Source organism: Diadema setosum, chromosome 2 (genome assembly GCF_964275005.1).
Source record: "Diadema setosum chromosome 2, eeDiaSeto1, whole genome shotgun sequence".
In the NCBI taxonomy this organism is placed as follows: domain Eukaryota; kingdom Metazoa; phylum Echinodermata; class Echinoidea; order Diadematoida; family Diadematidae; genus Diadema; species Diadema setosum.
In genome coordinates, this window is record NC_092686.1 from 18,865,081 (window position 1) to 18,879,073 (window position 13,993).

The 13,993-nt window shown below is 40.5% G+C and overlaps 1 protein-coding gene across 2 annotated transcripts; it reads right to left on the bottom strand.

Annotated features, from left to right (window-relative positions):
- Positions 1-1,259: 1,259 nt before the first annotated feature.
- Positions 1,260-13,586, bottom strand: LOC140240579 (uncharacterized). Of its 2 annotated transcripts, none has more exons than XM_072320350.1 (4): positions 13,522-13,586; positions 10,832-11,049; positions 5,752-6,101; positions 1,260-2,144 (listed from the first exon to the last, which is right to left on the bottom strand). In XM_072320350.1, the coding sequence occupies exons 2-4, from the start codon at positions 10,844-10,846 to the stop codon at positions 2,009-2,011; spliced, it is 501 nt and encodes a 166-aa protein (XP_072176451.1). In that variant the 5' UTR covers positions 10,847-11,049; positions 13,522-13,586; the 3' UTR covers positions 1,260-2,008. The 2 variants fall into 2 exon arrangements, with proteins under 2 accessions (XP_072176451.1, XP_072176444.1); XM_072320343.1 differs by having other exon boundaries at positions 1,261-2,144; positions 5,752-6,104.
- Between the last annotated feature and the right edge of the window lie 407 nt (positions 13,587-13,993).

The following is a 13,993-nucleotide window of genomic DNA, read 5'->3' on the forward strand; positions in this document are numbered from 1 at the left end:
AAGGATCTGCAGCTTATTTTGCCTTTAAATCATGTGAGCCATTGCAACATTTAACTGTGACAAATGTGGGCTTATAATTTGCAGTGAATTTTTCTCTCTCTTTTGGTTCATATTTCATATTTAGAAATCCTGATCAAGAGTTTTGGGCAATATTGCACCAAACTACATTTCAAATGTGGTCTAGTACTCAATGGGTTAATATCATGATGAATAATTGAATGACTCATCACCACATAGGACATGTACTATCTTCATCGGATGTTGGCCGCGCATGGTTTTAAGGTTCATATTGACAAATTCCTTTTTTTCTTTTGTGGAAATTCCTTTTTTTTGCCATTATGATTACTTTTTTGGTTGCTCAAGGTTGGCAGCTCTGCAGATACACATGACCTTGCCAAGTCACCACCTCTACAGACACCTTGATTCATGTAAGCTTTTCCACAACCTGTCAAGAAAGCAGGAAAAGATGACAGAAAACCATGACAGAACAGCAGGATCAAACCTCACATGACTCCAAGTGGGACAAAGGGTGAGAGTCAGAGACATGCATAATCAAACATGGATCCCTGCCAAGGTGACAAGAGTTTGCAAGCAACCTCATTCCTACAAGGTAGAAACACCCAACGGATCAATGCTCAGGAGGAACCAAAGCCATCTCCAGGAAGTCCCCTCTACCAACACACATGTGCAAAGCAAGGACATAATAGCCCCAGTGCGAAGGCATGTGACTTTCACAGAAGGAGAAGTTACGGAACCCCAGCCTACGCTTGAACAACCCCTTCCCAAACCAATTCTCAAGAGACAGACGGCCGACGACACCATTGTTACCAGGTCTGGAAGAGTTGTCAGGTAGCCACTGCAATATCGAGAAACATAAGTTCCAAATCCACATCTGCATATGCTAACCAGCGACTTTCTGACAAGTTGAGGCACATTAAAACAAGGATATTGCCAAGATACCCTCACTCATACTCGTACTCGTGCAAGTAAAATAAACCATGTACATTATACTGTTTAGCCCAAGCAGTGCAGATTCAAGAGAAATGAATTGTTTACATGTTATGCATTTTAACTGCATCAAACACATTGATGTGCTATAAAGATGAAAGTCTTGTAAATATAAAAGAAATGATTTTTAGTAACTGATGTGAATAGGTTCAAGAACAGACAGATGACTCGAAGAAAATTTCACCTTGGTATAAAGATAATAAAATGCAAAATTTATACACTTGACATAAGATTCTTAGCTGAATGATGAGCAAAGCAACCACATCATTAATGTTCAAATTATAAGGAAAATATCAAGAATGTAATGGGATACTTTGACAAGGTGTCAAGTGTTGCAAGCTGATGTTTATTGAGTTCAAAAGAAGAAAAGAAAGGTTGCATTCCTAATGTGTTCAACGGTATGAACCATTTGTGGTTTTTACTCGTACAGTATCACCTGGAGATACCCGAGATACTTAACTGTTAAAGCTCATCCAAAATGAGATTTATGAGGCATACATATTGTGACAAATCAAGTTTACTTTTTTCAGGAATTGTATAGTAAAGTACCTATCTTTTTTTTTTTCTTTAAAGGAGAGGGGGAAATTATGTGATGGACTATATTATTGATATCACTATGCCTGCACGCATATCATTGTAATGCGTGTAGCAATTGGGTCGGCTCCAATAAACCACACAACCAGCAAGATGCACTCCAGCTAGAGTCTCACTAATATCGCTCATTTTGGCGTCTATCATTCTCCAACTCATAAGTAACAGTCACGAGCTCACATCTGACAACACAACAGATGGAGGTAAAGATTGTCACTGAATTACAACCGTAGTTCAAACATCATGCCAATGTGACATTGCTCTTCTGTGTGTGATTCTTGTGGTGGCTTCTGGCCTTTTTGTTTCAAATGCAACAGGCACACTTCTAAATTCACACTGTCTTTATCATGAATGTCTGTGGTGACTATTCCATTGTTTTTCACAGCACTGTTACGTCAAGATTTCACAATTAATCCACTTTGGAATGCTGTTGGTGACTGGGAGCTGAAACTGATGACTCAAGAGGTCTCCTACTGCCTGATAATCCCCACAGGTCTTCAGGTGTCTTCGATGGTGCAGAAACTTTTTGTGTGCTAATCCTTGGACTGGCAAGATGAGAAGAAAGAAAAGGGAAAAATGAAAAAATCTGCAATTCTTATTTTGACGAGCAATCTTCTGTGTACTGCAATTTTGACATGTATACACCATACATAATCTTTACTACACTGATCTCTGTAATACCTTATTTCTATACAACTCATACATTAACACTTAGAATTTTAGCTCTCCAGTGTTTCATCATTGAAGAGAACTTCAATGAAATGATTTGCTGCAATATTTCTACAGTTATTCATGAACAGACACACTGAAAAATTCATCCTTGACCATTCCCTACTGGATTGGAATAATGACTGGTTTTGACCCAGTAAAAGAGAGGATTCTCAACCTTTGAAACCTCTGTACAAAATCTGAACAAAATCAATCAAGAACAGAACTACAAGCTGACCCTTAAAAAATCAACCCTTTGGCATGTAATGACAGAAATAGCAAAGTGTGCTACTTGCAATAGTAATAAGTGGCTAGATATATACATGTACATGTATATATATATATATACAGTTAAATTCGCCTAAGTCGACATCGCATATGTCGAATAATCGCGCAAGTCGATAATTTTAAAAAGTCCCGATTTTTCCCCATTGACTTACGTGTATTAATTCACTCATAAGTCGAATTTTTTAAGTCGAATACTCGCTTAAGTCGATGAAATTCCAAGAACACTTTTACGGAAAAACCATTGAATTCACTGTGCCTAAGTCGAATAAGATTTTATTGTGTAATAAATCACTGTCAAAATCACGAGACGCCAGTTTTTGTTTACATACAGTATATACCAAAAGAAACTGCGTAAATAAACATTAACGTTTCATTAACGCAAGCGGTTTCACCTGAATCGTTAGTAACGCAAACTAACGATCTGGAAAATTAACGTTTGTAGCAACGATGAGTAACGATCCCTAGCGCAAATTAACGATGTTTCGTTAACATTAACGATAGGTAACGCAAGAACTCACGCGAGATTTTGGTTTTGTAACGAGACCTGGTGAAAGGACGACGTAGCCCCTGCCGAGTGTAGCGATCTATGCCTTATATTTAGCGGAGTCTTTTCGCGAATCGAATCACGATTTCGCAAATGGTTAATTTGCGACCGCGGTCACCAAAAACGCACGCCGGGCCACCAAAAAAGCCGAATGTTTGCCTTCAGTTTCGGAAATGAAGCGGTAACAATCGGTTCCATAAGATGCTGAATAAATGTCAGATGTTTGCTCTTTTAATTTTGGAAATGAATAACGGTAATATTCGATTCCGTATAATACTAAAATAAATGTCGGATGTTTGCTTATACTTTTGGAATGTCAGAGATATGATTTTGCGTTCGGAAATGAATAAGGATAAAAAAAAGTATCCGGAAGATGCTGAAATAAATGTCAAATGTTTGCTTTGACGTTCGGATATGAAAAATAATGATATTCAACTCCATACGATGACAAAATAAACGCCGGATGTTTGCTTTTACGTTCGAAAGCAAATAACAATTGCATTCAGCTCCGGAAGATGCTAAAGAGACCTAAAGTAAATGTCGAATTATCCCTTTGACGTTCGGAAATGAATAACAATAATAATCAACTTCGTACGATGATGAAATAAATGTCGGATGTTTACTTTTACGTTCGAAAGTAAATAACATTAACATTCAGCTCCGGAAGATGCTAAAGTAAATGTCGAATTATCCCTTTTGACGTTCGGAAATGAATCAATAATAATCAACTTCGTACGACGATGAGATAAATGTCGGGTGTTTGCTTTTACTATCGAAAGGAAATAGCAATAACATTCGGCTCCAGAAGATGCTAAAATAAATGTCAGATGATTGTTTTCACGTTCGGAAGTGAATAGCAGTAATATTCTTCTCCATACAATGCTAAATAACTGTCGGATGTTTGCTTTTTAATTTCGAAATGAATAACAGTAACATTTAGCTGCGTTTGATGGTAAAGTTAATGTTTGATATTTGCTTTAACGTTCGGAAATGAATAACAATAGTATTCAACTCCGTCCGATGATAAAATGAATGTCTTATGTTTGCTTTTATGTTCGAAAGTAAATAGCAATAACATTCAGCTCCGGATGATGCTAAAATAAATGTTGAATGTTTGCTTTGGCGTTCGGAAATGAATAACTATGGTATTCAACTCAGTACGATGATGAAATAATTGCCGAAAGTTCGCTTTTACGTTTGAAAGTAAATAGCATGCAACATTCGACTCCTGAAGATGCCAAAATAAATGTCAGATGACTCATTACACTTTCGGAAGTGGACAGCAGTAACATTCGGCTCCTTACGATCATAAAATAAATGTCGGGTGTTTGCTTTTGAATTTGGAGATCGAATAACGGTAATATTCTGCTCCGTACGATGCTAAAATAAGTAACAGATTGTTTCTTTTACATTTGGAAATGATTAACGGTATCAATCGGCTCATTTAGATGATGAAATAAAAAGCGGATGTTTGCTTTCACGTTCGGAAATGAATAAGGCTGATATTCAGCTCCGTAAGATCCTAGAATGAATGTCGGTTGCTTGTTTTTACATTTGAAAATGATTAACGGCAACATTCGGCTCCGGAAGGTGTTAAAATACTTGTAAATGGTGGATGATTGCTTTTATAATCAGAAATAAATAACGGTAACTTTCGGACCGAACGTAGGACCGATTTAGTTTTGCTTGTTTTTTTTGTTTTGTTTTTTGTTCGGGCCACCAAAAAATAAAAATCAATCATTTTGGGGCCACCAAAATAAAAGTTAGTGTGGAGCCCTGGCCTGCATCAATGTGGATAAAGTGTCTTGCTGAAGGGCAAATATCGGGCACACCGCTCCAGCTCTCGGCTCCAGAGTAGACAACATACATGTACATTATACATATGTACGTGTGGTGTAACTTTAAGTCGATTTTTTTCGACTTACGTACAAGTCGAAACTCGCCTAAGTCGATGTGTTTTGCTCAGTCCCGAGAAGATCGACTTATGCGAGTTTAACTGTATATATATATACAGTTGTGTATATATATAATTTTTTTTATTTATAATTTTTTTTTTTTTTTTTTTTTTTTTTTTTTTAACACTGATAACCTCCATGAATTTGAATAAAATCTGAAGCCTAAAATTATAGCCACTATTGCACATACAAATGTGACTTGGCAGTGGCAACAGCATACAATTCTGAATCCAAGGTATCAAGGATAAAATGACATGTAGGCCTACATATATGACAGCTGTCCATGAGACAGTTTTCATCAGGATGTCATACTTAAGTCACACTTTAACTTTTTTGTTTGTTTTGTTTGATTTGTGTGGTAAAACAATGTTTTGTTTCTGTGTGTTTTTTTTTCAGGTCAAAAAGCTAGCAAATCAGATTTGTCACAAACACTAAAAAGATAGATTGTGATACCTGTTCAGTTTTCTTATTCACGATTCACAGACAGTACAGATGATAAAGCATCAACCTTCAAACTCTTCTAAATGTAAAGTAATATTTAATGGTTTGATAGCTCAACAGTACTTTTTCTGGTTCCTCAAATGCCATTTCTGCAGGCTTCTGATACATCGTGTAAGACGGAGGGGGCATTGAGTAAAACAGAATTGAGTTACTTACTTAGATCTCCTTGTTTCGCTTGACTTCAAAGTAGTCATCTGTCTGTCTTGACATGCCAGTACCATCATGATCTCCTGGCCATAGGTCTTCCAGGCTAGGATGATGCAGGAACATACAGCCACAAGGCAGTAGATAAGCCACCAGCACATGCGTATTTCAATATCATCAGAGAAGTAGAGTTCCTGCACAGCCAGTCTGACAGCTATGATGTAATCCATTACAAAGTGTGAGATGCTGTCCACTTGCATCACCTCATTACCAGACTCCTCTGCCACAGTAGATTTGAGGGTTACCACAGGCACTGCTCCATTGTCAGCTAATATGTCTGCATCATCCATAACCTTGATGTCCTGCTGAGAATGCAAATTTACATTGGATCTTCAAGACTTTGTTCACTTCATGTGAAGATTACCAAAACCCATACTTATCCCAGCTATCTGGCAAGGATTACTGTCACACTGACTGTGCATCCCTCCCATTCCATTCAAGACAAAAGGCCACCACCAAATTACAAGGAGCGAATTCATTGACAAAAAAAATAGAGAAGCACTCTGAGAGCGCAGACCTCTGCCAAGCATGCAGCTCATTTCCACCACTGATCTTGTTCTTCCATAGAGATACATGTACATACATTCCACCCATACGTACTTATAGCATTGTGTGCTGAAAGTCGCCTGATTTCCCAATATAGAAGCCTTTGTTACGTCACAAACCCTCAGCTGCACGGCGTGCCTCGCCCTAGCAGAAACTAGAGTACGCACTTTAGTGCGTGCATGCAAACCTCAATACGCGCAGCCTGAACTCCCAAGTTCATTGACCCTACCTGCCAAAATGTCAAAAAAATTCCCCCAAAATTCTCGGATCACTACCAAAATTTAATCATCTGTTACTTGTATCATTCTAAACCTTTCCTGCAAGTTTCATCCAAATCCGTTAACCACATTTTGAGTTATTTGGCTATTATTAGACAAATTATTATTAATTATTATCATTATTAGACGAATTGACTGTAGACCAAATAGTAATTAAACCAAATAACAATTAGACCAAACAGTAATTGGACGAAATGATGACTACACCAACTGGTTATTAGACCAACTGATATTAAACAGTCTATTAGACCAACTGGCTGTAGACCAAGTGGTAATAGAGTGTAAACCGATCCGGACGATAGCCTCTTTGAAATGGTTGTTTGAAGGTTAAATATAAATTCAAAACTCGTCTTTTAATATTACATGAGAAAAAGCACCAACGCACCCTTTCGGCAAAACCGGGGGGGGGGCTTCGGACGAAGGGTGGGGTTCCAGTCAACGTGACGCGACCCAACGTTCCCAATACACCCTTTCGGCAAAGGAGGGGGGGGGGGGGGGGCTTTGGACGAAGGGTGGTGTTCCCATTAAAGGGGAAGTCCGGACGATTATCAGCCGTTTCCCGTGTAAAGAACAATATTTCATGAACCTATTACCCTTTTCCCGACGAGAAAAGACCATCAGATACATTTACTATGATTTTTTTTGAAAAATAAGGTAATTCTTCATGTTCGAATCCATCGCGAACAGCCCTTCGTACTACTAGTATCTGTCCCAGCGTGACGTCACAGACTCACTTTCCTCAGCGGAGCACCACGAGCGCAGCCCAGCTACGCATCGATCTCCCATTGCACTTCTGACTGCAGCGCGGTATCTGCATGCCTGCTGAGGTCTGCCTAGTATACAAATGATGCACAGGATAGAGTGTGTTAGTGAAGGTGTGGCGCGCTCGAGAGTATTGACAATGGTGCGACATGCACGAGGCGCAGGCGAGTGCATGTTTGCAACCGTTGTCAATACTCGAGAGTGCGCCGCACCTTCACTAACGCCACGAAATAATCATGTGCATCATTTGTTTTATAAAATGGGTCGAAAACTAGCATTATTCACGTACCTTTGAGGGTCAATTCCAGTCAACTACATGTAGCACTCGCTCAAAAGTCAAGATGTCCGAAGATGTTCGTCCCAAACATTTACGCACGTCGCACTCGGAAATCCCGCACATAAGTACTGTACGTACGTATAAGAGTATACGTACGCCACGTACTGTTATGCTCAAGAAAGGCCGCCGGCTGTTGTGGCATCTGGCAGCCCGCGGCCCGAACTAGAAGTTGTTTACAGGATTGACAGCGCGTATAGTAGCGCGTGACGCACTTGTAACAACTGATTGAGTGCGCACTGCTAGTGTAAACATTGTGACGTACGTCAGGCCAGGGAGGTGGAAGAGAGACTCTTCTTAGTAGTGCATACCTGAAGAAATTAATGCACGCACACGTGACTCATTTCAGCGCTTCCAATTGGCTACATTCTTGAACCCATTTTATAATTGGCGCTACCGCAAGAGTCCGTACACTGTTTTAGGAGTGCTGTTGCCAAATGCTGTATTCCTTTATTCAAATGATCTTCGGTATATAATCTATATAAAATCTGTCAAAGATTAATGTAAAATAGTTGCAATGTTATAACATTTTCATTTTATTGAAATATTATATGTATTGCAATACTGCCGTACTTATTAGTGTCCACCCGGTACCCATCATTTACAATTCATTGGCTATTGTTGTCATCAGAGTGATCAGGCATACATTTACGTCTGCTGCTGCCAAATGCTATCACGATCTGCGATCGTTTTTTTCAACTTCTGAGTGTAAACAATCGGAAATCAGTCTGTCAATTTCAGAATTATTGCCTCTCTTGTTGTCCGAGACTGTTGAGTATGTCTGACGGTGGTAAATTAGGACAGTATAACTTGAACCGCGGAAGAAACGCCAGCGCCGCCGGTAACTGCGACCAGCAGCCCCATACACATAGCGTAATGGGACTGCGTACTGTAGCATTCAGGATTATGATCGGGTAGCATCGCGGATATATCAACTTAAAATCGAATATATTTCTTCAATTTGAAGACTTAACTGTAAAGTTAAAGTATTGACAACAGACTTTGGGCAACGTTTGGTTCTGCCAATAGTCCTTTTCTGTTCAAATTGATGACTTAATGTGACTTGGTTGAGAGGAACCTTGGAGAGCTACACTGAATTATTGACGGCCAGCAAAGGCGCACACACAAAGAGACATCTCTGTGCACACACATTTCCGGTTATGCGCTGGCCGTCAATTCAGTGCGGCTCTCCCAGGTTCCTCTCGACCGAGTCACATTAAGTCATTAATTTGAACAGAAAGGGACTATTGGCAGAACCAAGCGTTGCCCGAAGCATGTTGTCAATACTTCAACTTCACTGGTAAGTCTTCAAATTGAAGAAATTTTTTGATTTTAAGTTGATATTTATCCGCGATACTACTTTATCATGATCCTGAATGCTGCAGTGCGCAGCCCCATTACGCTATGCGAATGGGGCTGCTGGTTGCAGTTACACCGCCGATGGGGGAGTATGACGAGGCTGCATCGAGTAGTACAGTTGTATTTGTAAGTTTTGACGACAAACTTGTCAATTGAAATATTGGAGAGCCATCTTGCACACCTTTCCCGCTCATTTTCTGGGTTCGGAATGGCAAAAAACTACATGTATTCTTCTGGCCATCGCCCGGTTTATTAGAACACCCAAATGCTCACACATCGGCATTTTCGAAGTGAAGCAATAGATCATGCCGCGTGCACCCGCTGCGAGGCCGGAACCACGCGGAACGCTACCGCTTGCTCGGCCCGTGTCGCCGTTGCTCAAGCAGGGCTCCCCGAGCCAGCTGACGCTCCAAACAAAAAGCAATGTGATGCTAATACGTCACGTGGTCACGTGATCTTTCTTGCCGGCGTACAGAAATTGAACAGTTACGATTCAAAATAGTGATGCTAAAAAATCGATTGTGACGAGTTGGGAGGGTATTTTTCAATGAAACTTAGTCATTATGGTCCTTGATTTATGTAGATTATGGTGAAATTTATTCAAAATCGTCCAGACTTCTCCTTTAACGCAACGCGCCACCACCCAACCCACCCTTTCGGCACAAGCCGGAATCCACTGCATAATTTCAATGCAAATTGAAGTATCGCAAGTCATGCGTACCTTCACAAGTCATGCGTACCTAAAGGCCCGGTCCCACTGCACTTACGGATGCAAAGAGGATGTAAAGCGTACAAAAAATCTTGCCATCCGTTGGAAAACGCTACGAATCCGCTGTGTACCCATCGCATACGTGTTTCATCCGCTCTATCCATCGAGCATCCGTCCACTGTGATTTCATCCGCGCAAAAAGTTTTAAGCTGCTTAAAACTTTTAGAACGGATGAACTTTCCGCTGTGTACGATGTAAATCCGCGACATACGAACAACAAACGTTATATGTCCGTGCAGCATCCCTTAAACGTCCGCTGCATCCTCTCTGCATCCTCTGGGCATCCTCGCAACTCACATCCGCTGCAGCTAAAAACGGAAAGAGGGAGGAAAGATATGGTACGTGGAACGTCTTTACATCGTTAATAGCACGTTAATAGAAAGGATGTAAGCGTATGCATCTCGTATATAAAGCATTTCGAAAGCATCCCCTCTGCATCCGCTCTGCATCCGCTCTGCATCCACTCTGCATCCGCTTTTTCTGCTATGCGTACGTTTCGCAATTATCTCCGGTAACCCCTTCGGAGCTGTCATCCCCTTCCATCCGCTTTCATCCGCTAGGCTTCCGATGAACATCCGTTTAACATCCCCGCTACATACTACCCACGTCCGTTCTATTTCCGTTCTGTTACCGCCAATTTTCGCCAATTTTGTCAATTTCTGGAGCGGATGAAAGCGGATGAAGCCATCCCCGAAATTTTGCTCGTCCGCTGTGTCCTTTCTGCATACGCTTTGTGTCCGTCGGCCAGTGGGACCGGGCCTTTAAATACGCATGATCTTAAAATATGTGTAGAGCAAAGGTGTAATGTCAGACGTCAGCTATACCGGAGTACTCCTAGGCCATAGCATTGCTCAATTAAAAATGGCAGCAGCCCTGCATGGACACAAGCATCAAGCATATTGGTCAGAGATTAGAGTCTGGGAGGATCAACTGCACAAACTTTCTGAAGCTAAAATAAAACAAGAATAACATAGGCCTACTTACCAGGGAAGGATGCATCTACATTGTTGATATGTTGAGGGAAGACATACAGTGTAAAAGGTCCAACTAATAGATCACAAGCTCCGAGTGCGAGACTGATGGTGTTCTTGGCCCTTGCATACCATGCGCGCGGGGCACTCTTATCCAGTATTGCAAGGATGCACTGTGTCAGTCTGGCTCAGACAAGTCATGCAATTCATCGACTCACGAGCACGTTGGCCCTGGTTAAACACAAAAATGAGAAAGAAACTGGTCTATCAATGATAGTACACAGCTACTTTGTTGTGTATTTATAAAAACCATAATTAGGAGATAACACGAGTACACTTAAGTGTCAGGTGTACAGAATACAGCGTATTCCTTTTTTTAGGTGATACACCAAAGGCATTATCACCTATTGTGTTTGTACGGAATTAGAGCTTCTTTCTTTTTTAGGGAATATGATAATGGCGTATCACCTATTGTGCTTGTTTATTAAATGGAATTTTCATTTTTTCTTTTTCCTTTCTGAAGAATTTTGTGAACGCAGTATCTCAACAATGACATGCCAAATTAACATGAAATTTTCAGTAATCATGAATTGTAAATTACGTTTCATGTAATTGAGGTTCCAAATTTTATCATGACGTCATGATATCATAATCAGGAATATAGTCTTTGAAATAGATCTAAATTTAATGGGTTTTTTTTTTCACATTCATTTTACATGTATTTGCATGTATCTTGGTAACTATACACAGCCCAGTCGCTGTACATGGTACGTCGCGACAGGGCTGTACGCGCGCGACCACCAATCACTAGGAGAGGCGACGTAATCGTACACGATAGCTTTGACTTTTGATACTTACGATCATTTTTGTCACCTCAAACTCATCGAGTATACTCTTCAATATTTACTCTACATCTGATGCTATATATATTCAAATGTACGTAATGAAACTTACCGAAATTGATCATCATATCCAGCATGTCCACACCGTACACAATCTTTCACGCCAGGCCAAGCTCAGATATCGGGTGGTCACGTGATGTGAATGCCCTTTCAAGCAGCGTACGCACGGTTACTAGTATAAGGTATACAGCTATAAACTGTACTGGGTTATTGTGTCGCAGACGCCAAGGTTTGTTCGACACTTTCAACGCACACGCGCTCGCTCTGGAGCACATCCGGTCACGCATGCGCATAAGTCAAGGCGCCATTTTGAATCCTGCAACGACGAAGCCCGGCGGTCAGGAATTGCGCCAGAAAGTGTCATTTATTTGTTCCACGGACTTATCGCAAGTGGTCTCCATGGACCCAGTGTGGCGAACTATTCTTCTGTAGCATTTAACGTGAGTAAAGTATTCTGTTTAAAGGAGAAAAGTATACATGTTCCTAAGTTTTGTAGTTGTGTTGAGGTTCCTCACTTCGAGGCTGCATGCCGTGCGTGTCAGACGCTGTTTTCGCATAGCGTAACAGTGTCTGGTCGGGCTAGTATCTTGGTAACTTTTGCTCGATATTCTCCAAAATTTGAGCATGTTGTACTTTGGACAATTGTCTTTCTAGTCAGTGTTTTTGTGTTTTTTTTTTTTTAAATTTGATGACATCAAATAGGAACCTAGATCTATCATATAGTACAGTATTTAAGCCAAATTACAAAATTATTCAATTTCAGTAACTAGCTTCTAGAGAAGCATTCTGAGAGCGCAGACTTCTGCCAATTGGCCAAGCAGCTCATTTCCACCATTGTCATGGATCTTGTTCTCCAAATGAGATCAGTGATTTCCACTCATACGTATCATATGCAGGCTGTCGAAAACTGTCCACTTTCCCAATATAATATAAATTTAGCTTAGACTTAAGAGCCTTTTGTTTATATCATCAGTGCCTTCCACTACCACACTAAACGCCACATGTAACGGTTAGAATCTAACATAGTTCTACGTCTAGAATCTAGTCCAGTTCCAGCTGTGCAGCACATCGCCCAAGGCGAAGCATTCACTTTAGGCCACATAAATTATGCAAACCTCTAACATAGACATAACATTCTAGAGTCTATACATGCAGCTTGGGCTCATAAGCAATGATAAGTGAGTCTTCTACCTCACAGACCTGCCAAAATACACACACACACACACAAAAAAAAAAAATTCCGGATCACTACCACACTTTAATCATCTGTTCCTTGACTTGGTGTCATTCTTACTGTAAACTGTGTAAAGTTTCAACAGTTAACTGTTAGAACCCTATCGTTAGAACTCTAGTCTAACATCTAACGTTAGGTCTAACGACAATAGATCTAACGTTAGTCTTCATCATCATGATCATAAAGGCCAAACTCATGAACTGGCAAAGCTGTTCACAACTTTTTTGAGTTATTTTGCACACAAAGAAAATATAACCTCCTTCCTTTGTGGAGGTAATCAGATTAGTATCTTGGCCTGCTAGGGTCTAAGTTAGAATCTAAGTTAGATCTAACGTTAGACGCTAGAAAGTCCTAGAAAATGTTTTTTTTTTTTTAAAGCCGTGTAACCTACAGCAGACACTACATATGGGACTACACAATGTAACATCGTTAAAACAGATGGAATTGTCTGAAGAATGACAAATTTCTAGGTAAATTATACCTTGACACCCCCATAAATAAACTTGGCGTCTCTTGATATATTATCAGATCTAGATTCTACTTCAAATTAACGCAGCTAGCGCCCACCTTTCGAGGATCAGCCACCATCACGGAGATACAAATGAAAACGGGGCCAATTGAACAGTGGCGCGCGCACGAAAGAGGTCAACTTCCAGAAGCCCGAACCCGGAAGTGCCTATAGTAATACACGTAAAGTACAGCTTCGAAGATGGGGTTGGGTTGGAAAAATCATTCTAATTTTAAGGAAAATCAATATTTGTCCATATGCCTCCGGATTTTATAAGTGAGATACATTCTCAACACAGTATACGTGTTTTGATGAAAAAAGGACTTGCTCTAATGTGTCAAATATGTGCCTTAACATGAAGCCAAAATTGCCACCTCCCATACCAAAGAGTATAAAAAACTGTACCTTTCTGCAGTCTTTATTGGGTCTAGGAACACTACCCCCTGGAAAACCACCCTGCCCTCCGAATAACTACCACCCGGATAATTACCCCCCAGGACAATTCCCCCCTAGGGCAACTACCCCCCCGGA